Source organism: Corvus kubaryi, unplaced genomic scaffold (genome assembly GCF_017639235.1).
Source record: "Corvus kubaryi isolate FWS band 111438036 unplaced genomic scaffold, C.kubaryi_AGA036_p1.0 37387, whole genome shotgun sequence".
NCBI classification, from domain to species: domain Eukaryota; kingdom Metazoa; phylum Chordata; class Aves; order Passeriformes; family Corvidae; genus Corvus; species Corvus kubaryi.
In genome coordinates, this window is record NW_024581129.1 from 2,063,173 (window position 1) to 2,090,146 (window position 26,974).

General features: G+C 43.4%; 2 protein-coding genes across 3 annotated transcripts; one reads left to right on the forward strand and one right to left on the reverse strand.

The window, feature by feature from the left end:
• Positions 1 to 6: 6 nt before the first annotated feature.
• DAGLB (diacylglycerol lipase beta) lies at positions 7 to 13,328 on the forward strand. The gene is made up of 15 exons (XM_042037768.1): positions 7 to 125; positions 598 to 749; positions 2,922 to 3,096; positions 3,598 to 3,859; positions 3,951 to 4,076; positions 5,072 to 5,199; positions 6,102 to 6,228; positions 6,575 to 6,658; positions 7,075 to 7,152; positions 7,554 to 7,634; positions 7,723 to 7,850; positions 8,328 to 8,396; positions 8,492 to 8,564; positions 9,506 to 9,759; positions 11,233 to 13,328. The coding sequence occupies exons 1-15, from the start codon at positions 31 to 33 to the stop codon at positions 11,423 to 11,425; spliced, it is 2,025 nt and encodes a 674-aa protein (XP_041893702.1). The 5' UTR covers positions 7 to 30; the 3' UTR covers positions 11,426 to 13,328.
• RAC1 (Rac family small GTPase 1) lies at positions 12,800 to 26,947 on the reverse strand. Of its 2 annotated transcripts, XM_042037769.1 has the most exons (7): positions 26,759 to 26,947; positions 20,649 to 20,720; positions 19,225 to 19,342; positions 16,918 to 16,974; positions 15,384 to 15,446; positions 14,513 to 14,672; positions 12,800 to 14,359 (listed from the first exon to the last, which is right to left on the reverse strand). In XM_042037769.1, exons 1-7 carry the CDS (start codon positions 26,791 to 26,793, stop codon positions 14,229 to 14,231), a joined length of 636 nt encoding a protein of 211 aa, XP_041893703.1. In that variant the 5' UTR covers positions 26,794 to 26,947; the 3' UTR covers positions 12,800 to 14,228. The 2 variants fall into 2 exon arrangements, with proteins under 2 accessions (XP_041893703.1, XP_041893704.1); XM_042037770.1 differs by lacking the exon at positions 16,918 to 16,974.
• Between the last annotated feature and the right edge of the window lie 27 nt (positions 26,948 to 26,974).

Sequence of the window (26,974 nt, forward strand, 5' to 3'; positions counted from 1 at the left end):
GGGAGCGGCGGCGGCGGCGGGACCCGCAGGATGCCGGGGCTCGTAGTGTTCGGCCGGCGCTGGGCCATCGGCAGCGACGACTTCGTGCTCCCGGGGGCCTTCGAGCTGTTCGTCAGGCTGGTGTGGTAAGGCGCGCCCCGGGGCCGCTGCCCGCCGGCCCGGCCGCTTCCCGGCGGGGTGAGCGGTGCCCGCGGCCCGGGCGGTGTCCGGCCGTGGCGCATCCCCCGCGGTGCGGTGCGGTGCCCGCGCTGCCGGAGCGCTCCGGGCCGCCCGCACCCGCTGTGCTGCATCTCCGAGTAGCGCTCGTGTGGTTTCGTAATTAATACCGGGACTGCTTTGTGTCCGCCAGCCGCGGTGCTTTGGGCTCGGAGGGAGGGAGTAGCACCACGCTCGGAGCCCGTGGCTCCACTGAATTGTAATTCCTGCTGAGTGCTCGTGTAGTGGTTTCATTCTGACACTTCCCTTATGTAACAGGTCCCTTGCTGTTAATCTTTGTGCAATGCTTTCCTTACGACGAGCGCTACCTATCAGGTGATCACTTGGCAGCAGGCGCGTCCCCCTTCCGGCTATAACTCTTGTTATCTCACGTCCCGGCAGGTGGATTGGGATTCTTGTCCTTTACACGGTTCACAAGGGGCAATTTAACTGTCCTGGGGGAGGATTGCTGCACAGCTACCTGCTCGGCCTCCTCATTCTTCTGGCTTCCATAATATGTGCGTTATCTGCTCTTGTATACATCAGTATGCAAGGTAAATAGTTGATAATGATATTTTGTGTTTATCTACTAGAATTGTAATAGATACGTGGTTTTAATCCGGAGCTGACATTAAAAGCCACCAAAAGTTGAAATGTTTTGATGGTAGTCAGACTTGAAAAACTCCCATCAGCATTAACATATTTGCTTTAATAGTATTATCTTTATTAGTCTGGAATCTAACATAATAAATAGACACAACATCTTAGTGGAGCTAATGGTTCATTGCCATCAGAGCATCCTGAAAACTCTCTCTGCATGACCGCTGATGAAACATTGCTCCACCTCTCTGACAGGAATTTAGGGAAATGCATCCAGAATCATATGAACTATCACGTTAGTTCTGCCTTGCATGGGCAGGTTTAGTCATGTCTTGTAAAAGTCCCTTAGCTGCAGCGGGCTGCTTGGGGAAAAACACACAGAAAAGTGAATTGTATAAATGTCATAATAAAACTGACAGTGAGTACTGTTAAATAGAGCAGGACCCACAGCTTGAACTGAATGGCTGAACAGAAGTAAGGATCCCAGTGCAACTTCTAATCATTTGTAGAAATGGTTCATTTTGGGTTAAAATTGCTAGGGAAGCTTTTTTCTGGTGAAGCACCTGATCATCGAAGTAATGTTAAGAGGATTAGTTTGAAAAATGTGTGTGGTCTCTGGAGTAACAGATGAGACTCCACAGTTTCTAATATATTGGTTCTCATGACACAATGAAAATAAGTATTTATGCTTCTGTAAATAAGTATTTATACTTCTTTCAATTTAAGCAATTTTAAGAGTGCATGAAGAGAAAATGACAGAGCAGAAGTGTGGATGATAATCGTGGCCTTGAATCTGACCACTGGTTTTCCTAGAGTTTTCAGAGGAGGGGAAGTAAGATCAGGCAGACTGTGCTGTTTATATCCAAGTTTCCCAGAATATTCTGGGTTGGAAGGGACCCACAAGGATCACTGAGTCCATCTCTTAGGTGAATGGCCCATCCAGGGGTCAAACCCATATCCTTGGTGTTGTCAGCACCAGGCTCTAACCAAAGCTGCAGAGGTGAGAGAGGTAACTGTAAATAGCAGTAATAAAAGACCCTTGTTCGGCATGAAAGTACAGCTATTGTGTTGTAAAGGCCGTTGTAACTAAGAGATGGAAGAATTCTGAAGCTGAATAAATTTCTAAGAAAATAAAAGGTGAGGTGTGTTGGACTCTGGTTGTAATGTGTGGGTTTGGGTGTGCTGGGTCTTGCACCAGCCCTTGTGCTGTGCTGGCAGTTGGTGATGCCAGCAGGGAACCTGGCTGGAGTCTCCACACCCTAGGTGGTGCTGAGAAAGGAAAAGTTGTTTAGAGGAACTGCAGTTCCATCTGATTGTGTCTGTGTAAGCAACCACGCTGCTACAGGACAGGCTGCGACCTGGGAATGGGAAAAAGCAACCTCTGGATCGAGGGCTTCTGAAACAGTTTGATCACTGGGTGTGAACCACAGCTGTGTAATTGGAAAAAAGTTTCCAAAGTTGTTTTTGTTCAGCAGCCTTTATAAATTGCCTGTCTACACCTGAGCACGCACACCCCGCTCAGGTGTACCTTGGGATCAGCAAACTGGTTTAAGGAGATGAGTTGGCCAAAAGTTACTCCCTTTTTATTGCCTGAGAGTGCTAAAACTAAGAGCTTGTTAGTAAATTAACAAAGCAGAGAATAGCCTGAGAAGTATTTGTCCTGGTAATGGTCCTACTTTTGTTCTCCTATTATTTAGTAACTCCATTAACAAAACTTCATAATAGCCCAGCAAAATAGCATCTGAAAATTAAATATTCAACCAACTAAAAGCTAAATAGAATAATAAAGGGCCCCAAGTGTTATGAGGAGCTGTAGGTGAGCCGTTGCTCCTGGATGCAGCTTTGGCTTATGCTGGGCACAGCACTGCTGCCCCAAGTTCAGTGCAGAATTGTCTCTGACTAGAGTTGGTTTGGGTTTTAGTAAATTCTAAGAATCACAGCTATAAACCCATTGTTGTTTTTCTTTGCTTCAGTGATAGCTTTCCATTAGTATGAAAGAACTTGATCGTTTCAGTTGTTTCTTACTTTCTGTAAAGCCCAGAAAGTTCATGTTTCCAGATAGGATTTTATGTTCTTGAGGTGCATTCATGAGTGGTTCTTGTTTTAAATTCTCTCTCTAATTTCAGGAACAATTTCTAATCCAGGCCCAAGAAAATCACTTCCCAAAATACTTTATACTCGCCTCCTTCTCTACTTCCCTGAATTCATCTGGGCTGTTGTAGGAGCTGTGTGGGTGTCAGACAACAGTGTGCAGTGTGAGAAGACTGTGATAAATGGCGTCATTGGGACAGTTATTGCAAGGTAAAGGTGCTTTCCCACAAATCTGAGCTTGGTAGTGTATGTGAGAAGGAAAATGGTCTCCTTCCCTAAAAAATCTGCTTGCCTTGGGAGAGAGAGCATGTCCTGCAGAGAAGGAAAGGAGGTGAAGATCAGAAAGGGTAAGAGGGACAATGGGAGTGTAGAAAACTGGATAAATGTGAAGGGGATAGTAACAAGGTCACTTAGCTGGTGTTGAAAAATGAAGCTGTCACACCTCTGGGCTGCTGCTTCCAAAGCACAGGGCTGGGATTCCAGGTCTGGTGCCCTATGTGAACTGAACTGACAGCCTTGTTCTGGTGCCCAGAGTATTGCAAGCCCAGTGCCAAGAGCTGCACCCTCAGGACAGCAGCAGAGGTCTCCATACAGAATTCCATACCCAGCTGCGTTTTCTGCCTGTCAAGATCTGTTGTTGGGATTTCTTGCACACTTGCCAGAAGTGTCTGGTTTCACAGATCAGTTATCCCACTCCCTCCTGTCTGGCAGCTGGATTATCATCGTCTTCACCATCGTTGGAGTTGTCATTGTCTTTGACCCCCTCGGGGGGAAGAAGACGTTCTATCTGCCCGACGGTGTGAGCCGCAACCTGGAGAGCAGCCAGTCGGGGCAGCTGCTGTACAACGTGAAGAGCTCTGCCACCAGGGTGTGGGAGAAGAGGATCCGGCTGCTGTGCTGCTGCATCGTGCAGGACGACGACCACCGGGTGGCCTTCACCAGCATCGCCGAGCTCTTCCGCAACTACTTCTCAGTAAGAGGGAGCGCCTCGCTTGTGTTCCCAGAGAGCTCTGCAGTGTTGAGCTCTGGGGTGGTTTTACACAGTCTTCCATGTCTTTGTGCAGGACACTGATCTGGTGCCAAGTGATATAGCAGCTGGTTTGATTCTGCTCCATCAAGAGCAAGATAAAATGGAAAATTGCCCCAAGGAGCCTGAAGAAGTCCTGTGTCATTCTCCATCGTCTCTTGTGGTAAGATAGGGTTGGTGCAGCCTCTGGTGTAATTATTGTAGGAAATGGTGCCAGAGCAAATTGAAATGCACTTCTTTCTGTAGAGGGTTTTCTTGGTTTTGTTTATTCTTTTAACTAAATTAAACACTGCAATAAAAATTTGTAACAGTGTAAGGTATTAATAAATGCAGAGAAAACAACTTGGTGAGTTTATAGTCAAACATTTTTCTGCCTTTGCATGAGTAGAACTTATATCTGAATGGGAATTCTTCAGTGCAAAAAAGGAACCATTTAGGACATTTGATCATTGTTGAACAGTTGGGAGAGAAAGGGAACAGAAGGAGAATATAGTATTTGGTGCCTTTTGCATAGAACTGAGAAGATAGTCTTCTAGTATGTATTGTGGGCTCTTTGTCTGCTGCAAATACCCAGACAGGGTAAGAAGCAGAAATAGCATCTTTTAAAATGCTTGCAGGGGGTGGGTTAGTTTGCTAACTGATTTTTGCTGGTCTTCAGTGGAAAAGTGCCTTTGTAATTTTTTTCCCCTCCTTTTGGCCTGTGTTTCATAGATGTATATAGTTTTACTTCAACCAGTGCATCTCTGTCAACTTGCTTTTGAATCCAGCCAGTGTGATGGGGTCGTGCTTTAAAAGTCTGTACCAGAGAGATCTGCTGCAGACTCTTTAGCCTTCCCCTGGACATCCTTAGGTAACATATTTGGAGTGAATGTTGCTTTCAGCATCGAGCTTATCAGTGTATCAGTATTGGAAGAAACTGATTCAATGAGAGCTTTACAAGATCCTTGAGCTCTGTAGCTACATAAATAAACACAGACTTTTTCCTGAAATACAAGTGGCTATTTTTAGTTCCTCTTAGATCTTGAGGTTTTCCTTTTGGGTAGTGTGTATTCCATCGTGCCTTGATTTTCACTAGCCTGTGTTCAGTTTTATTCTGAGGCTGCCTAACACGCCTTCCTCCCTCTCTCTGCTTCCTTTTCTTCCCCTATGTGCTTCCAGACTGATGATTTGGATGTTGAGCTGGAGAATGCTGCTCACTACATGCTGTTTGCTGCAGCTGCTTATGGCTGGCCCTACTACGTATACACCAACCCGTATACTGCACTCTGTAAGCTCAATGGTGACTGGTAGGTTTGACCCAAGAGCTTAAAAACACACAGCTGCCTTCTATTTAACTAGTCATAGCAGAAATAAAACAGTTGCAATAGCAGTATTTTTGTTGCATTTAACTGTATCACTCTTGGGAGTACATGAGCTTGACTGGTAGAATTCTCTTTCACAAATTCAGAGAAAATTCCAGTGTCTTTCCACCCTCAAACCTCTAACTACTCTCAAAGATTGGGGGTTTTTTAATGAGAAAAGTTTGTGATTGAGATAAAAAAATCATTTAGCAAAATGACAAAGGAGGAATTCTAATTAAATGAAACATATTTTAAAATGAGGCCTTTTCTAGGTGCCTTTTGGGCACAGACGTACATATAGAAATAAAAATCTATCAACAGTTTTGCCTGTCTTAAGGACTTAGCTAAAGTTTCCTGTCCCTCCAGCCTCCTTTTTGTTTCTATTGGCCCCTTTAATCAAAAATGTTTATAGTCAGTATGTCATTTTGCATATTGCTATGTATGATTGCTGTATGTGACCATTGATATTTGTGACTGTAAGAACGATTTTCATAATTACTAACATGAAATATTCAATATAATCTACTGAAAAAAATTACCACATAATACTGTGGATAAAACATAAGATTTATGTGCAGATTTTTGTTTGAATTTCCTTTTTCCTCATTTGTATTTTCTCTCAGTGGCTTTTAATCTTAAGAATTCTTTCTTACTGCACTGTTTGCTCTGCCAGTGCTCCTGTAACAAGGCAGAGGTAACATCTTGTATCAGACTACTTGTGCTACTGCAAAAAGAAAGTACTTTTGGTTCCTGGCAGAAGGCCTTCTGCAAATTTAACTGAGTTTGATTCTTTGAAAGGAAACTTAAAAAATTGGAAAATGAAAGTTTTTCTCTTCTGTGTTTGTTAGTTGCAGAAATAGACCAACAGATTCTGATATAATGGGCAGTGATCGTCATAACTTTCACTTTGGATCCATCCTAAACATAACAGGACTGCAGTACAGAGACTTCATTCATATCAGTTTTCATAACAAGGTAAACAACCTGGACAGGCATTCAGCAAGATGTTGTGATTAATTCAGGGAAAGCAAGGGGTGAAGGGTCTAGTTTGCCTTCAGCATTTATGAAGTGCAGGATGCAAAGCCAGATGAAAACAATTCAGTTCGGATTTCTTTTCTATTCTAATGGAACAGCCACAAAACCATTGATATAAGTCTGTCTCAGTATTGAAAAAAGGCACTTAGACTAACCAGATAAGAGACCAATTCTGCTTCTTTCCGTAGTACAATATGGAGCTCAGTAAGAGCTTTCAGAAGGTGAGAACAAGTGCTTGCCCTTACAAAAAGTTGGTGTCTTTACTGATTACATTCTTCTCCTCCAGATCTATGAGATTCCATTTTTTGTTGCTTTGGATCACAAAAAAGAAGCTATTGTGGTTGCTGTGAGAGGAACCTTGTCTTTTGAGGTATCATCCATCTGATATCAATAATTAGCTTTATAGAAATGAGTGAACTCCCAGTACCTAGAGGAAATTGTGTTACTCTGGCACATGTAAAAATAACTCACAGGTAAGAGTCTTGCAGGTTTAAGTAATAAACCCTTGGATGGGTGATATTCCCTGTGCTACTGGAAGTGAGAGTGGAGGACAGGCAGTGGTAATTCCAGGTCACTGTGGGTGGAGTGCATCCACAATGGGGTGTCTGCAGTTGGAAATAGCCAGGCTTGGAGCTGTGGTTGCTGTGTTTGCTGGGGTGGTGGTGTGTGGTGGGATGTGTTGTGCTGCTCCCACAGCTGATGTCCCTGTGGCAGGAGTGAGCAGCAGAGCACAACCTATGAGCCACACAGCCCTGCAGGGAGGGCTGAGCAAAGCTTTGTTTGCAGGACATTCTCACTGATCTGTCAGCAGACTGCGAAGACCTGACACTGGAGGAAGTTCTGGAGAATGGGTTTGTGCATAAGGTGTGTGCAGCCTGTGGCTGTTTGTAGATCAGCTCAGCAGTAGCAAGCTATAAACACCTGGGGTCCTTAGTTAAACAGAAGAATGTTCTCCTTGTCGGATGGATTGCACAAATTATTTCAGTGTTTGGTGCATCAAATACTGCCTCTGGCACTGCAAGGTAGAATTTTTAATCCTCTTATCAGACTTAATGTCCTTACGAAATAGCCCAAAACCTTTTTAACCCATACATAACAACACCAACAGACCTCTTGGTTATAACCAGACCTCTGTCAGGAGGATGTTAAAGAGAAGACCAGCTTTGCAAAAAGGAGGGTTTTCTGTGATGGTGTTGTATTTGAACTATACATGTGTCACACCTCAGATTAGATACACCCTTCTAACCTGAACTGCTCTCTTGTAGGGAATAACTCAGGCTGCAAATTACATCTATCGAAAACTAATAAATGATGGAATTTTAAACCAGGCTTTCACAATTGCCCCAGTAAGTTACCTCCCAAATAATTTGATTTGTCAGAAAAATTACCCACAGCTTTTTCTGTGTCTGTCTAAGTTTGTCTCTCTGTCTGTAGGAATATAAACTTGTGATAGTTGGTCACAGTTTGGGTGGTGGGACAGCATCTATCCTGGCCGTCATGCTCAGGAACTCCTTCCCCACACTGAGGTGTTACGCCTTCTCTCCCCCAGGAGGGCTCTTAAGGTGAGAGACTTCTGTTGCTTGGCTCTGTGTCTAAGCTGTAAAAGTCTTCAAGGCAGCTGCCAGGTGTGTTAGGTTGTAGCTGTGGCCTGACTATGGGAGGAGTTTCTATGTTCTCCACTCAAATTAATTTGCTCCGTCTGGAATTACAGTCGAGTCCTTGGCAGAACATTACAGAATGAAATACATCCAGGGAATTCTGTCAGGCAGTGAAATGAGAGTTTAAACGTTCCAGAAAAACGCTCACCTGACTTGTCTGCTGTGGCCTGGTGGACATCCCCACACCCTTACAGTCAGCACTGAAGTTACTCTGTGCCTTCAGCAAGGCGGTCTGAATGCCCACTGAGGCACTGACTGCAAATGCTGCTGCCACATGCTTGCATTTTTACTGACAGATAGTGATCATCCTAAAACTAAACTCTGCTTATCTCTTTAGTGCATCTAAAGTGTCTTTTTTCTTTTTTCTTTATTTATTTTTAGCAAATCACTTGCAGATTATACTAAGCACTTCATTGTTTCAGTCATTGTTGGAAAAGACCTTGTTGCAAGGTGAGATGAAAATACTTTTAAATTGATATTTGGAGATGTGTTTGATAGCAGACAATAGAAGGCTTTGCTTTACTTTGTTCTGTGTGTTTAAACAGGTTAAGTATGCCCAACATGGAGGATTTAAAGAGAAGAATAGTGAGAATTGTGGCAAACTGCAACAGACCCAAGGTAACTAAGTGCAGTTCCTGGTTAAAATTGTGGAATTGTTACCTGGGTTAAGCCCCAGATTTAATGCAGTCACTGCTGGTTGTGTGTATTTTTGATCTTAAAGCTGAGAGTTACAATTGTGTTTCAGAACAAAATGGTTTGTGGTTAATTCAGTGACATTTGTGTTAGTCTCCTATCCTGTAAAGTTGTATTGTTGGAGATTAGGATTCAGGAAGACTCCAGATATACCAGTTTACACCATCAAACACCTGAAATTATCTGTTTGCTAGTTTTGCTGATAAAAGGAAACTATTAAAAAACAAAAATGGGAAAAAAAACCCCAAATGGCTAAAATTATGAGAAGTCAGTAAGATTACTTACTTTAATACTCTAGTACGAGTAGGTAAGCAAATTAATGATTTTACTTAAATATTACTGTCAGAATTCATTTGGAAAGCAAATATTTCTCTGTTACAGTGTTAATTCTTTACCTCTTTTTACTGTTAGTGGGAAACACAGTTTTGAAAGTGCTGGATCAGTGTGATGTCAGGCAGGATGGTACTGCAGGTATAGAGGTGTGGCTTAAAGATTCAGAACTGCCATTTTTGAACATCTGAATTTGAATCTGCCATACCCACAAGATTTCCAGGATGTGCAGAGGGTCTGTGTGATGTCATAAATACAGGATAAGATAATGGACAGTTAGAAGGTGCAAGAAAACTTAAACCTGCAGAGCAGAATCCACATGGAGTAATTCAGCTGGTAAAGATGGTAATGTTTTCTGTGGTATTACTGGAGGCTTGGGATCCATACTGTTGATATGAATGTTACTGTGGGGAAAACTCAGCAGGGAGATAATTATCAAACAAAGTTTGGGGAGCATGTGCATGAAGTAATTTTTAGAGTAAGTTACTTGAAGAGATGCCAGACTTCAGTTGGACTGTTCTCCTCTCTGATATCAGTACCAGATTTTGCTGCGGGGGTGTTGGTACGAGGTGTTTGGAGGAGATCCTGATGACTTCCCAACAGAGCTGGATGGAAGGAACCAGGATGCCCTGACCCAGCCCCTTCTGGCTGAGGAGAGTTTAATGGTTCATCGGTCGCCTTCATACAACGCCCTTGAGGAGGAATCGCGCTTGAATTCACCCCCTCAGTATCCTCATCTGTATCTGCCTGGGAAGATTATCCACATTGTTGAAGAATGCAGCTCTAGGAGGTAAGTGGAATAATGAATTCCACTCTCCTGTCTCTCTAAAGTCTACTTACAGCTCCTTCTCCCTTTCAAAGTACACGTTTCCAGCTCTGTGACTTACCTGCATCTCCAGTACCCAGTTCTGGTTACTGCACATTACCCAGCTTTCAGTCTCTATTCTGTGCCTCCTGGCTTCTTTTGGTTTTGCTGCAAGTCCTGGACACTGTTCCTCTTTATGCCTTATCCTGCCCATTTATGGCAGCTGCTGAAGTGAGGACCTTAAACACTAAGACTGGCAAGTTCAGCTTTGCCAGGCTGCAGTTTCTGCCTGAGTCTGCAGATCTGCAGTGTGTCCTGGTAGTGGTGAAGTGGTAACAAAATACCTCGTTACTGAGCAGTCACATGAGTGCTGGTGATCAGAAGGAGGTGCAATACTGCCTGTAACACTGACCCAGCCAGGCTGGAGAGCTGTAGCTGCCCCAGTATCCAGTGTGTGCCCACAGAGCCTGTAGATTTTCCTGTCATTTGCTGCTTTTCTGTGGATGCAGGAAGCTGAGACAAAGACACCAGAAAGCTGAAACTGCTGAAAGAGTGAGGATTGTGGTTTTGTTGGGGCAGTGTCATGTTCAGGGGTTTTTTGTGTGTTTTTTTTGTTGATGTTGGGTGATTTTAGACAAAGGAACCTAAAACAGCCCATAAACCAGCAGGCAGGCCATGATATCCTCTCGTTGTGTTCTGAAAGAGAAATAAGAGCATTTCTAACTTGCACAAGACTATCTTATAGAAGAAAAGAGAAATTGTGTCTTACAGAGAGGAGAGAAAAGTATTGGAGAAGAAATTCACTTTTTTCCTCCCATTCAGTAGATCAGTATTTTGTTTAAGCTTCACATCTTTAATTTCTAGCAATTTTGATATTGGTTTTGCAAGTTAGATACTTGAACACCTCTGACCTGGCAGGTTTTCTCGATGGCTGCTCTTCTATTGAGCTAATTTCTTTTCTATCTTACTCCACAGCACAGCAGTTAATCATGGGGGGTTTTTTAAGTTGGACTAGCACACAAGAGCACCCATCATGTATTTGGGATTTAATTCAGAATGGTGCAGCCTGTCTGCAGCACTGAATGTATTGCCTCGTCTCCTGTTGATACCACTGTGACTTATTCCCTAAATTTGACATTAACCACGTGAATGTGCAGTGTTTAGCCCCCTCCCCCTCCTTGCCCAGGCTGTATTCTGTGTTTTTGGGAGCAAGATTATTTGAATCTTTGGTGGTTTCTTTCCCTGTTAATGCACAGTGTAATTTGGTGCAGTTCTGCCCTCAGGGACACTTCATGGCAGCAATTCCAGCTGTTTGCTGAAGGGCAGACCTGCACCTCTGGGAGCTCACCTGCTGCTGTGAGAGGGTTCCAGTTCCTCCCTGAGCAATGTCCAGAGTGTCCAGGTTGCCTGTTCCAGTTCTGACACAGCTATTGTATTTATGGTGTGGTTTTTTCCTAGGTTGTGTTCTTCAGATATTAAATACACAGCAAGATGGTCAAACGAAACTGTCTTCAGCAGCATTTTAATAAGTCCCAAGATGATCACAGACCACATGCCAGATGTTGTGCTGAAAGCTCTGAACAGTTTGTCTCAGGAACATGGATCGTGTCTGTCTTGTCAAACACGAGACTACAACCCCAGTGCAGTATAACCACAGCTCAAGGACAACCTGGGGGGCTTTTTTGCAGGTTTCAGGTATTCAGGACACATTTCCACTTTCATGCCTAAGTGGATTTCAGTACTTTGCTCACATTGCATAAAATGAACAAGGGTCTTAATGCCCTTGCCTGTGCAGCGACCTCGGGGAATGTTGTGCTGGTGAAAGCACAGATTCTGTCTCTGTGCTGAAGGCTGGGCTTTTCCAGAACGGATGAGGGTGAGAAGCTCCAGCTGAGCCTGTGTACGCTGGCGCAGCAGCTGAACGCTTGACCAAAGTGAATGTGTGAGGGGGGCGGGGCAGACCTTACCTGCAACTCCACTGCTGCTTCCAGGTCCCCTCCTGGGTGCCTGGGCCGTGGCAGAGCTGTGGGGCAGCTCAGGGCTGCAGGGCAGAGTGAGCCCAGCCCGGGCCGGGCTGCAGCAGGCACAGCTCAGTGATTGCACTATTTTTTCTTACAGATTGTGCTGGGATCCCGGGGTTGGGGGGGGAGGGTGTGTTGTGGTTAAATGCTGCTTGGATATACATGTGCAATATTCTTTAATCTACCTGTCTTTTGTATTTGTTGATCTACATCACTGCTTTTATTGATTTGAAACTAAAACTACTTAATGAGAAGAAAAAAAATATTGTTCAGGCCATGGCATCATGTTGGTCACCAGCTCCAGCTACTGAGCACCACTCCAATTATGCCAAGAATGTGTAACCAGTTGTACTGATTTTTAAAAAGTGGATTCCTTGTTTCTAGTGTGTAACTATTTTAATTTTTTTTCTTTTTAAGGCTCAGCAGCATTTATTTAAAAAAAACTATGTAAGTAAAATATGATGTGGTTGAGAATTAACTGTGTGGATGCTCTTGCTGTGATACTCAGTATGGAGACAAAATTAAATGCACAATAAAACCTTGGCTCCTGTGCAATGACAGGGACCAGTGCTGGCTGTCAGAGCAACGAGGCAGGGACTGCAGGGGCCCAGGGCACCAGCCTTGGGTGCAGGGGCTCTGGAGGAGAGGAGCCAACACGCAGAGCCTGGAATCTGGGGCATTTAAGCACAAACTGTAAGAGGTTCAGAGGAAAAGCACTTCTCTTTGCATAGAGGGGAGTGGAATAGAGAACCTGGCCCCTGCTGCCAGCAGCTTTAACCCACTGCAGGAGCTCTAACAACTGCACTGACAGGGCAAGGCCTCTGCAGAGCTGTTGCCAAGTGCTGTGTTTAATTTGGGCTCTCAGAGCACCACTGCCAGCCTGGGGTTTGCACACTGTCCCTGAGGAGACACAGGCACACAGCGCTGCTGGCATGGAACAAGAATGTGAGCTCAGAGTGGCACAAGAACGAGACACTTGCTCAGAAACTCAAACATTACCACACTTGTGATTCAAGGATTTATTAAGTCATACATGCAAAACATACTGCCAATTGCATTAGCAAAAGATCAATGTAAAAACTTCACAATTTTGCAACTTTTATTTTTAAATTTTGCTTTAGTGGTTGAAAGGGTGTAGTTCAACATCATATTCCTGCCAGTTTAGAAGGTACAGAACATTAGCACTAATTACAGAACCTCACAGACCCAAGTTACCGTTACGCAATCGATGCTGCACATGGAGTGACAGAAAGAACACTTGGCTGCATTAGTCACGTTACAGTGGGGGGATCTTGCAAATAGTGATATTTAAGAAGGTTTGTCAGTAACAGAGGTTTAAAATATAAAAATTACTAAAATGTGTAAAGCTGCTTCACATGATTTTTACACCTAGTTAATAGACTAAAAGCTCCTCAGAAAGCATAACTTACTGGGTCAGAAACAACAGGAAAATAAGGAGGATATGCTTAAACATTCTACTCTAAAAAAAAAAAAAAGAAAAAAAAAGCCAATTTCTATCAGAAAGTTTTAAAATACAAGTTATATTGCTCAGTAAGAAGAGAGTCTACAAGAAAAGCATCTACTACATAAAAGTGGGAATGACTGATTCAGAATTGTACCTACATGAATGCCCTACTTGAAATTCAGAGGAATTTACCCATGAACACCAACCTCTCTCCACTACTGCACCTCTGGGAAAATGGTTGCTGAGCTACTCTGGCAGTGTAGTGTAAGTCAGCTGTACAGTGTCAAAATACTGTCTGGCACTATCTCTTGATCCAACCCAATATTCCATTTATTCATCACAATACAATGCTGTCAAAAGGACTAGATACACTTCAGTAAGAATAGTTATTTTTTCAATCACAGCAGCAAGAACTAGATTGCAACCAAGCCCTTACCAACGATAAAGCATTTACACTGTGACTCGGGTGTCAGTCATTGCCAGAGGTGGGTGCTGGGTGCACCACCAGGCAACGGCTGCGCTGGGAAAACAGGTCAGGATAAAACACATTAGAGCGCAGTGTTCTGCTAATTCCCTGGTACTGTTACTTACTGTGAAAAACTAGAAAGATTTTGCATTTCCTACCAGAAATTAGAGTCATTTTCAAGAAGAATCTTTAAAAAACAGTTTAGTGCTTAGTGTTTGTAGCACAACAATGCGACTTAGTTCAGCAGATAGTTTGGCAACACTTAATTGAGCAAGAAGAGGATTTTAAAAATAAGGCTTTACATAGGTGTGTCTTTTCAGGAGTTTCAGTTTTTCTCTTAGAAGAATGCAAGGTAAGGATCATACTTTAAACGAAACCATGAAATTGTCAATTGGTTCAAGAATTGATGGAAGAGAACTAATTTATAACAGAAAAAATTGGCATGTGAATGCTCCATTGTTTGAGCAAAGCACAGGGTTGATGGGGTGGGGGAGGGTGACGTTTACAGCAGCAGACATTTTCTCTTCCTCTTCTTTACAGGAGGGGGGCACAGCACTGCTCGGATGGCTTCATCAAACACTGTCTTGAGGCCTCGCTGCGTAAGTGCTGAGCATTCGAGATATTTCACTGCGCCTGGGGGAAGCAGAGACACAGTTACAGAGCAGCTTCCCACAGCTCCAGCAGCACTGCTCCCAGCTGGCTCCACAACAAAAGCCAGGCATTTTATTTAGTTAAGGTACAAGGTCTTCCACAAACACAGCCAACAACAACCCCACTGCCTCATACCGATCTCTTTTGCCATGGCAAGGCCCTGTGGGTAGGTGATGGGAGTCAGCTTCTTCTCCTTCAGCTTTTCAATCGTGTCCTTGTCATCCCGGAGATCGAGTTTGGTGCCCACGAGGATGATGGGGGTGTTGGGACAGTGGTGCCGCACCTCAGGGTACCACTGAAAAAGACAAATAAATAATGGTGTCTCTTGTGTGGGGGCAGAGTTCCCTGAAGGCCCTGGAACACCTCACCTGAAGGCTCCCAGTCCTTCACTTTCGGTCAGTCGGAGGAGACGGGAGCACCAAGATCCCATCAGGGCAGGATTAGAAAAGGGCACATCACCATTAGTGAAGCCAGCAGCTGTTTCCACACAATTAAAAAATGTAGCCCATTAAGGGCTGTATTTTCCTCACACACCAGAAGAGCCCTGAGCCCCCCTTGCCCATGGAGATGCCTCCTTGTGCAGCTGAGTTGTCTGAGGACATGGAACACTCCCAACAGTCACAGAGCACGTGCAGAAGGATGGCTGATGCAAGGAACAAGGGCTGTCAACCCAGTGTTTACAGGCATTTGTTTGTAAACTCTTTTTATTTCAAACTGTACTAAAAGGAAAGCTCCCGTTTGTGATCTCAGCACCTTGCTGGCTGAACACTCTTGAATTACTGTTATCAGTGCATCAAGGAACAATTCGTACTTAAGTGTGTCATGTGCTCTGAACTTCCATGACTCACAAGTTAGGCAAATGGATTTCTGTTTTTCCAAACTGCATTTCACGTGGCCTGTGGGAAAAACGATTGGAAAAAAAAGCACCTAACATTTTCCAAGCTCTGCTGTGAAGTGAACAGGATGATGAACATTCAGAAATAAAATGGTACCAGCACATCCTTACCTTAGCACGGACATTTTCAAAGGAAGCTGGGCTCACAAGGGAAAAGCAGATTAAGAAGACATCCTACAAAACAAGTTGACAGAAGTCAGCCCAACTGAGAAACCACTGTAGAAATGTCATGAACAGGCCAATATCAGCAGTACCTCCATCACACTGCCAGCTCTACCACACTTGCAAAAGGCAAGGTCAGCAATACGGTTGCATGTGACAATCAAAGGCAGCTTTCCCAGAGGGAAATCCATTCCCAGGCAGCTACAAGCAGCCAGAGAGAAGGGGGGAAAACAAACAACAAATAGATTGCAGTCAAATTTATAATCAGCTATTGCAGTAGCCAGCAACCAGGACACTAATACCACTGCCTTGCACGGTTTTTTTCTCTAAATGTCATTTCTTCTTCACTGACCTCACCAGCATAAGATGTTGCAAAGTGTTAACTATTAATAAACAACTCTAAAGTAGTCTTAAATTGCAAAGGCTGACTATACACCATGAAATAAAAAAAGCCAAAGAAAACATGAGAATTTCAACAATTACTACTTTCATGCCCAAATCAGAAGAATCTTGCTGAACTTCTTATAAAACTTCACTCCTACTGAATGCCAGTATAAAAAAATTTTAGAATTTCTCTGTAACCAAATGAGGATTGAGAAGGGCATTAAAAATCTCAAAGCTCCCCCCTTTCCTTTCTAAATAATAAGAAAGCAGAAAGAAAAATGGAATCTTGCACATCTTGCTTTTCAACTGAAGGCAAAAAACTGTAAGTAAAGGCAGGTAAAACTATTTCAGAGCACATGTTTATGGTAACTGGAGGATACAATTCAGGTTTCACAGGTGACATGCTCCATTCTGCAAGCATTCAAGATTAACCCCAACATTCATTTCCTCTGTCTGTGTTGATGTAAACTTGCTGTATGACCCAAGACTCGGGAAGTGTCTCCCAAACAAGCCCAACTTTCCCCAACCTACCTGTGCATCTGTACTTATTCTGGTACCAAACGTGCTAGAGAATCAGGCATTGCAGAATGTTAGTTGATTGTGCTGCATTTCAAGGCATTTTGTTAGGTCAGCAGCTGACATCTCACTGCTAAGCACTTGCATGCATCACCCAACAGGTTTCCATAGCAGCGTCCCAGAAGAAGAAAGAAATAACATCAAATAATGTGATACTATGGCCACTACTTCTGTTTTCCAATTCTGCAGGTTTGTGGGGACTCAAGGCTGCACGTGATGCAGACTCTCTCCTTCACTAGCTCCAGAGATCAAAAGATTTGGTGTAACCACAAGGAAATACTGGAAGATCTCAGGTGTCTTGCACACTATCAATCTTACTAAGTAGGAAAAGCTATTTGTTTTCAAGAAAATATTTAATCTTAGCAACTCATATAAAGAAATTTGGTAACAGAGTTCTCAAATCTAGCAATTTCATAGTTCCAAGAAAAGTATTTGTTCAAAAAATAGGGGCCAATTTATCACTATCATAGGCAAGACAAGATGACAGAACTTGGAACTGAAGTTTATTTAAAGTTTTACATACGGCAATAGGTTGATCTGCCAGACTGGAAGATATATTCTTACCATTGGTTCCTCCAACCTAATAACAGCAGGAGATAAAGTTACTCCTCAAATGGATTTAAGGGAAAATGTTCTCAGTCAGCAATTTGTGCTCACAGACATTCTCAAGGAGGATTTTCTTCTTAAGAGAGACGCTGCCCTGTAATTCAGCACAACCAACTGCACCCAGAGCAGACACCAGCCTTCCCCAGAAACCAGTTCTGCACTGTCAGGGGAAACCTGCAAGATCAAACCTCTCCTGCAAAGCACCCAACCAACAATTTCTCTTTGGTTTGCTCTCCTGAGGAAACAGACGTGACCATCTTTTCTGTCCCAACTCTTTCCTTCCCCAAATATTTGGAAATATTAGTAGATTTCAAATGCATTCAGGAGAAGATACTAAATTCCTGTATATTTTAGGAATAAAAGTAAGGAGAAAAAAATACCAATTAATGCCAAGCCTTCACTGTGAAGTTACCAACTGAACTGCTGGGTGGCTGATCCCAACACACACTGCCCAAGTAACCAACACCCGCTGCTTTCACCCTGCCCAAAACATCGTTCAGGTGCACTAATAGGGAAAGGAGGGCCACGAGAACATGCAAGGGGTGAGTTTTAAACACCACAGTGAAGGAAAAGGGAGGCTGAACACAGATCTTAAAAAAAAGTCAGGTTTCATCAGCACCACTGTCCTCTTCCTCTGTGCTTTTTGTTAGTTTTGTGGGGATGATGAATCTTTGATAGTGGACAAGTCCGAAACCTGAAGACTTCTTCACAAGAATTTCAAGACTTACCACCCTGTTTAATCTTCTGCTGTGAAAAACCAATCCAAATAACTGAAAGTACTTAAACCTGTACTGAACAGTTATACATGCTTGCACAGGAGACACTTTTTCCCTTAGATGCTTAGATTGACACGGAATTCTTTTGCAGTCTACCAGAAAGCCACGGTTACTTTAGCAGGCTGAAGACATGCACATGCATTCTGTCCCTCTGTCACAGACATTCTGTGTCACAGGCATTCTATCCCTATTAAATATCTTTCAACATATCTTTTTCCACTTTTTTGAAAACATTTTTATGTTAAGCAAAGCTGAAGTTTTAAGTATCCTATAAATATCTAAGTATTAGAGAAAACCAGCTTTCCATAGTCTCTCCTAGAAAAGACAGGTATTTCTGGCATTTCAACTGTAGTTGCCCACAACTGGCAAACTTGTATCAATCTTGTGTATCATAACTGATGGGGAAGCCTAATGTCTCTAAGTTAGAGAGCAGTGAATTTAAGGGAAATTGTGAATTAAGACAGATTACTAAAAATAGCACCAGAGTTCCTTAAATAAGATTCACATTATTCAAGAGAGCAGTTATGCTGTCAAGTAAGTGGGACAATTTTGCATTTTACATTACTCGCATTTAACATATATTTGACAGTCAACAACAAGAGCCAAAAAAAACCTGCAAATTACCCTTTCTTTACTTATAACACAGCTCCATCAGGTAAAAGTCAGGGCTCTAAAGAGATTAGAAAACCACCTCTGCAAAGATTGACTGTAGCTGAAGTCACACTGGAAAGAAGAGAGCAGATCTCTTCAGCATTTTCCTCAAACATGGAAAGATGCAGGATGCGGGCAGGACTTCACCAGTTGCACACAGGGAAGACAGAAGCGCATTTGTATCGATGTCACAGCACAAACTACAGCAAGCAATAAAATAACCATGGGCTCAAGCACATTGGAAAGCTGGGACACCGCAGCCTCTGTCAATATCAATAATCTCTTCATTCAGTGCTGCCTCTTTCACATGTAGAACATCTTCACACAGACTAAACAGTATCAAGTGCTTAGCAGTGACAGTGTCAGGTTGCAGCCAAACATCGCCTAAAACCAAAAACAAACCCTGCCTTTGGCAGGCATGCTAACCTTACAATCGATGGACTAGCTGATGGGACTGTGCACCAAGATTTTTTGGGTTAGTTTTGGGGTGGTTTTTTTCCCTTTTAAATCAAGCATTCTAGACAATTCTGAGGCTGCAACTACACAAAACCCTACAAGTACCAGTGCACACAAATACACAGGGCACACAAATTTTAACTTTTTTGCAACTCTACACACCTCAGAGATCATAAATTACAGCTACAGCACATAAAATGAAAGAAGGTCACTGTTACTAATAAATACAACTCCAGGTGTGACAGTGTTGGCCTCATGTTCAAAAAGAAAACTGCTTTATCTTAGACAAGGCTGTCCAACATAAGGCAAAACTGCTCCTGGTTTCACCCTGCAGCTCTTACTGTTTGCGGGTAGGAGAGTGGACGTAGTCTGTCATAATCCTCTTGACCAGCTGTGTCCCACAAACCCAGGTTGACTGGTTTTCCATCAACCATTACATTGGCAGAGTAGTTGTCAAAACTGAAAACAAAGAGAGTTAGCTGCATTAGCTTGCAGTAAAATAAAGCACCCAAGGACTTCAGCCTCAGAGTCCTAACTGGGAAAACTAGGGAAGGAAATGTTTTCATTGCACCTGTCTGCTCCCCAGAGACAGTAAAGCTGTTCTTTAAATAACAAGTGTGGCATTGGGTAATGGAATAAAAAATTATACACAACAGACTTGGTCCAGTCTGAGCAGAAGTGATCCCTGTCATGGCTCTTCCAAAGAAGTGGTAATCCCAGTGAGCACAGGAAAGCAGGTGATGTACTTAGCAAGCACTTTCCAGTCTTAGTGGGACATTCAGCAAGTTAATCTGTCTCATGCTGTGAGATTTAGAACAGAAGATACAGGAGCAACAACCAAGGAATCCTTAATGACAACAGTAGGTAAGAAAAAAGCTAATTAATCCTGCTAATCAAAACCTCCTCCAATGAAATATCAAAGCTCATAACTAGGGGCCAGTGGAGGGATCGTTTTTATCTCATCACTGCTGTGGGTGCAAAGGTTAAGGCTAAACCAAGTTCACTGGGAACACAACTGTAAAGCAAAAACTCGAATTTAAGACCAAAGAAAAGAAACAGGAGTAACTAAGGCAGCAAGGCCTTGGACAGGTAACAAAAGTGTCTGTAAACCTTACTAGAATTTATTTTATCTGAAAAACTCAATACTCCAGAGAGCGCCATAGCGAGATGAAAATACAGAGACATCAGAAGAGGGCAAAGAAGCTGCACATGTATAAAACACCCCCCAACAGGCCCTGGAAAAGAGAACTGCACTAATACTGATACTGACAAATCCTTGCGTGAAAGAAAAAGGGAAGCACCAGAATAAATGAGTCTCCACAGTCTCGCCTGAGGAGCTACAGAGCTGTGGCTGGCTTAGCACAGGATTGGCAATAGCACAAAAAGTGGAAGGAACAAATAAACAAAAAATCACCAGCCATGTAAGACAACTATTTCTGACTGTGATATGATGTTTTACAAGCTGTTCAGCCTTAGGACTGCTTATTATAAATGACAGTACACACTATTTTGGAAGAGAACAACATCTGGTAAAATGTTAGCAAATGTTAGTCCCTAATCAGCCAGGCCTAGAAGGCACAGAGGGCCAAAACTAAGGGACCATCAGCAGGCACTGGTGTGACTGTGCTTCAGTAAAAGCTCCAACTGTACACACACCTGAGGGGTGCTTGCAGCCAATTCAAACAATTCAGCTAAGGAATCTGGAATGGCAGTAGGCACAGAGAAGCTGAGAGAAATGAGTTCTTTGGGTTTTATAAGTACTTACACAGTGGGTATATACTCTCCAGGAAATGCATTGGTTGTGTAACTGATGAGTAGGCATGTTTTACCTACAGCACTGCAAAAAGAGAAAGTTCACATGTAAAACACATTCATCTTGAATAACAAGAAATAACATTTCTTTTAGGGGAAGAAGACTAATTACATCCAGACACCCAAGGACAACTGAGTGTCTCCAGTCACTACTGTGCAGGAAAACAGCTGACAGACTGCAGCCTTAAAATTACTGGCAATGAAAACACACCTAATATAAACATCCATTTTGTGAAGTGATAGATTACCACATTTTGTTATTTTTTAGTCCCAAAAACCCCAACAAACCCACAGGTATTAATTAGACTGCTAACACCTCCTAGTCACCTGACTGAATACCCAGGAAGATCACCTTACTCCAACTCTCTGAAACTAAAAAAAACTGAGAAGTATTTCCAGATACCCTTACACAACTCCGAAACTGTTCTCTTTTCCAGAAAATTGTATACTTGCATATAAGTGAAGTTAAAGAAAGCTTGGAAAGTATAATTTCTAAATATATCATTATTTTGGAGTATTTAAGGAATGAATACAAATGATAACTCTCACATTATTTACTGCTATTGCAAAGTGACACCCCACATGCATTCACCAACTATTCAAACATTTCATTAACTGATTTATAGATAAATTACATTCCAGTATTGAAGAACTTGGACACCAAACCTCTTCCTACCAATCTAATTCACAAGAGCCTCAAATGGGGTCAGGACAAGGCTCTGTTCCATGATTCCTTCAGAACTCTGGCAGCCAGCTCCTTCACTCTCCACCCTCCTCCCCACATCTTATCTGGAGTCAAACATTTGATTAACGACAGCACTCAATTTTTGTTGCAGTTTCAATTAAAGTGTTGGAAAACCTGAAATTGGGCCTTATTTCTTTTTTAAAATAGTGTCTGCAAAGAGTGCCCGTGACACTGCAGACTGGTTCCCTTGCAGGCTTCCCACTCGCCGTATGTGAGAGATTCCAGCGGTGAGCTTGTTCCTCCAAATCGATGCTGCCAGACAGCCTCACACCCTGCCGATCCTCCTTCCTGCTCCTGGGCAGGGAAAACTGCATTGTCTTGCAGATGTTTTATCACTACAGCGATTTGCTCACAACCAGTCAGCAGTAACTCTGAAACCTTGCTGCACCTACACGTATGACTGTGCCATTAGTATGAGGTTTGACTCATGAGCCTCCTGAACTAAATCCTTCACAAGTGAATTTGAGCTTTGTCACATCCGTAAGTCACAGCTCAATCTCTAAAGTCTCTCCGTTCAACTTTAAGCAGTTCCTCACTGCATTAGCCCAAGAAGGTATTTGATAGCAGCTTCTGACATCACCTGAAATGCCTGTGCTATGGAAGAGTCGCTTCAGCGTGCAAAATTATCTGGGATTTTGTCCCACACACCCATTTTTAATTGTAATTTGCTTTACATTTCTGAGCCAGTACCTGCCATACCACCCTATCTGCTGCAACTCTGACCATACCATGAAGTTTTCCACCCTGCTTTTCACACCTGCTTCTAAGACAGCAGCTCCTCACACAGTCTGAGGGTTTTTTCCTTTCAGCACGCACTCTTTACCAAGCTATAATAGCATCATGAAAGGAAGCATTTAATTCTGTTCTCATTAAGTACAATCTCTGAACATTCCCTTGTTGTAAAGGGTTGGTGATATACTTGTGCTCAAAAGTAGATGGATTTACCCTTCAAAAAAACTTGTGTGGGAAACAATCAAGGAGCAGTTCACCATGCAGATACCTGTTTAACAGCTGTCAAAAGAGGAGATCCCATCTTAGCTCCTGAACTAACACTCTAACAAGCCAGAACAAGGAGTTAAAGAAAGTTATTCCTCCCCCATAAGGACAACTTGCTATTTTAGCTGCCTGCTGATGAGTTAGATCAGTTTGGATGTGCTGCTCTCCCAACACCAGAGCTGGCTGTGCTGGGCCAGCTCACAAAGGACAGGCAGGAAAACCTTCAGGATCCCGAGTGGAGCAGCAGCCAAATGCTTTGGGAAATCTCTCGAGGCGCAGACACGACACGTTCTCACGCTTCTGGAGCCTGTTTGGGCTGACGCTTCAGCTTCCAGTAAAGTCATTACAGGTAATTTGAGCTTCCAACAAATTAATGTTGAACTCAACATTTTCAGCAGCCAATCAAGAACTTTTCTGTGCATCCGGGCTCCTTTGCCCACCTTGCACTGAAACTCCTGAGTCTGTTGTGGCTAATCAAAACAGCACAGGAAGGTGGTGAGAGGTTTCATTCCAAGCTTAGAAGTGCCTGTAGTGTGTTTCTGCAGCACCAATCAGCCAGAGTCATTTAAACAAGAAAAAACACGTTCAACAACCTCATTTCAGACTTGCTCCATCCAGGTTTCCTGCCTTCCTTGCCTTTTGGCTCACTGCCACACGAATCAGATCATTATGGTCACCAGTCTTAAAAATAAACACTAATGCCTACCTTTATAAAGTACATCCTCTAAGTGCTTTATCAACTTTTTTAGACTTCTAATTTCTGTAATAAAGCAACTCCCCTAAAGAGAATTCCAACTGTTTGGCAAAGTTTAAATCCTTGTACATAAAGGCTGAGACTAAGAATCTAAAATAACACCAAGATTAGTCATAAGATTTCTAGCAACTACTTAATCACAGCTCTGTCCACCCACTATTACATAAATGAAACTAGCAACATTTGACTGTCATCAAAAACATGGCCTACAGAAATCCAGCTTTAAACGCTTAACAAAACTACCTTAACAAAAGACAGCACTGAGTCCCTTTTTGATTCTGAGCAGCACCCAGGAATCAACGTATTTATATAACCACATATGTATCAATTCCTGAAACAAAACATTCCTTCTCTTTATTTATGCTAACAAGTTTTATGAAATTTCCCCACTGTAAGCTGCTTGGAGCCATGTTTTATCTGCAGATGGCAGCCTTCATAGAAGGCTTTGCTTGCACCCTTTCTCCCTTTCTCTGATGCACATGAACTACCTCTCTGGCAGACACGATGCACAACTGCCCAGGTCTTTGCTCAGACATTAAAGAGTAGCTGAGATTTCCCTAGTACCACCCTCAGATCAAGAGTTCAGTACTGCTGCTGTAGTAGGTTTAGCTGCATAGGCTCTCAGATAAGCTGTGTTACTCACAGTGACACACCCTCCCCCAAATATGCTCTTCAGTACTTACAATACTAGTACTTTTTAAAAAGCTTTGAAACGTTCAGTAACACAAGTTACCAAATCTCAAGTCACTGCACTCTCTCCAGATGGCACGGGAGGGACCCGAGGTGTTCAGCACCTCACACAAACACTGCACGACACTCAGTAAGAAGCCGATTATCCTATGCCCTCCCTTTCTCACCGAGCCATCAAAGCAAATACAGCACGGCTTTAGTAGACAAGGCCTCAGATTAAGCAGAATTCCAAACAAGAGCTCCTGAATTACTGCTCTTACAGTATTTCCACAATTTAAAAATGCCTCCAGAAGAGCACAAAGTGTGACAACTTCTATGGCATCCAGTAATTGAAAATTTCTCCAAAATGCAGAACTTCTCCTAATGTTACACAACATCGCTGGAGATTTTGTACCACTTAATAGCTGCCTTTTTGGAGTGAAAACAAAAGCTGCTAAAAATAACTTCCACCAATGCTTTTTCTCAAGTGTCAATCAACAGCAATTCCTGCAGTTATTCCAGCGGCTGCTCTTCATCTGTCCTGCACATTCCTCCTGCTCTCTATCATGACAGCTCAAAGCAACCAACAGTTGTCATTTATTTTCCCCCAAACAATCCCCACAGTGAAGTAAAAAAAACCAAGGGGAAAATATGCTAGCCCAAACTAGCACACATGCCACACTTTTCTAGTCAAGTTAGCTGCCTAAACATACACTAGTCAAAACTCTAAGAACAAAACATGAGTTACGTATGAGAAACAGCCTACTCATTAACAAATTAAAAAAATAACCACAGGTACTTCTACGGCTTTGTTTATTTTGTTCCTAGCAGATCTTTGTGGAGGGTACATAAAACAATACCCAAGTTTTATAGTACATAAGCAAATCCTTAACCTGCATTGTTTTACAGGAACACTAAAACTTTGGCCTTATCTCAGCCAAACATGGTGTTTCCTAGAATGCCTGCAATGCTGGAGCTCTTGAAGCAGCAACAGCACAAAGAAACACAAATAGTTAAATATTTTTTTTAAACAGCGAACAGAGAATTATACAAAACTACCAAAACTAAGCAACAGTACCTGAACAGATCTTTAAGAAAGATTTGTTTCTAACTAAGGAGGAAGGAAAAGAAATTAAACTACCATATTTTGTTAACACACGTACAAAAGTCAGGTAGAACTACACCACTTACATTTCCAAGACAAAGAACAACAAAAATTGTGGGAAGAGGGATGGTTTACAAAGCAAATGACCCAAAGAGCTGTTTTGCTGAATGAATTAGTGAACATTATACAGTTCATCTGTACTGAGTTCTCAGTTCTAGAGGAGGAAGTAGACTGAACCTTTTCCCCACCCAAACATGATGCATCCCATTTATTTACAGCATTGTAAATACAGAGTTCAGATGAATTAAAACAAAATACAGCAGAAAAGCCATTTTGTTGGGTTTAAATTTGGTAGAAGCAAAAGAGCAGCCCACACTACTACGAAAATGATTTATCGAGATACCACTTTCATGTTCATATGGCTCCAAATCTTACATAGCAAGTCAAAACAAATTTGTCACACTGTAAGGTTTATTTTTCAACCATACTTAGATGCCTTTTTAGGGATTCTACATCATTAAAAACAAATCAACAAACCCCACCCCACACAAATAACTTGAAGATTAAGGCACCATGTGAAATTACAGACCACTGTAGCGAGTCCGTTTACATACACTTCACTCCTCTGTCATCTACAGAAGTTTGCTGTGACACCAATTATGCTCAGCCTACACTGGGATTTTTGTTTCTCCTAAAGGAAAAAAAAAAGCCCCTCAAACTGCATAAGACAAGTCTTGTTTTCCAGCTGGCCTGTGATGTTCCACTGAGCTCTGACATCCAGTAAGAGAGAGAATCCCTCTGAGCTGAAGGGAATAGTATCATGGAGAATATTCAAAAATACCAAACACACAAACTCTTCCCTCAATTCCAGCACTCCTCACACTGAATCCAACTGCTAAACTTACAGGTTAACTCGATTCTAAAAAGCATTCCCAACTTGTTTCACATATAAGCAACACCATATTAAGATACTGTAGGTGTAACAGCTCTTTATGGACAAGTATATCATTAACTATTTGTATTTCAAGGGCCTACCAGTCTCCTTTAGACAGGAGCCTAACAAGACCAGATGTCTGCAGGCAAAAAAGCAGCTTCTGCCCAAAAGCATTTATGATCTGCATAGAGTTCAGCCCATTTCATTCAGTTTTACCGCAAAAGTCAGATGTCAAAAATCAAACTCTAAAAGGTAGTAAGTTTGTTACTTTCACAAAAGGTATTTCAAATCAATATTAATTTTCTCATATAATTAACAATATGGCAATTTTTTAATACACTTGGACTACTTCGGTGATGAAAGAACACCAGCAAGCAGTGGCAGTCCAGGGACGCGGCCCGGCCTGCCCGGACAGCCCAGCACACCGTGTTCATTCACAGCGCCCGCTTCTGCCCGCGCCAACGCGAAGCACTCGGTCACCGGCACGGCCCCGGCCCTGGAGCACCGGCCCCAGGGCGACGCGAGGCTCGGCCGGCCAGCCCAGGGACGCGCACGGCCTGCCGACCCCTGCACACCCCCGCTCCCCGGCCCCGCCGTGCCCGCGCTTCCCTCCCCGCCCGGCAGCAGCAGCAGGAAGCCGCAGCCGCCACCCACCCGCCCCCGGCCACGGCTCGGTCCCGGCCCCGGCTCCGGGCAGCCCCGCTCCCTCAGGGCGGCCGGGCCGCGCCCGCGCCTCGCGCCGGGATCGCCCACACCCCGCGGCGGGGCCCGGGGGCCGCTCTCGCCCCGCGGCCCGACACCTCCCACGGGCCGGCGAAGCAGCTCAGGGCCGGGCCCGGCCGAGGGTCCCTCGGACTTACCCGTCGCCCACCACCACACACTTGATGGCCTGCATCGGGGCTGTTGCTGAGCGGAGCAGGGAGCGGCGGCCGCCTCCGCCCTGAGCCTGGAGCAGGGACGAGGCAGCGGCACCACCCAAGGCGGGGAGCGAGAGGGCGGACTGCGAGCGCAGGAAGCGGCGCCGCGCTCACATCCGGCCGGGCCGCGCCGGGGCCGCCTCGCGGGCGGTGCCTCGG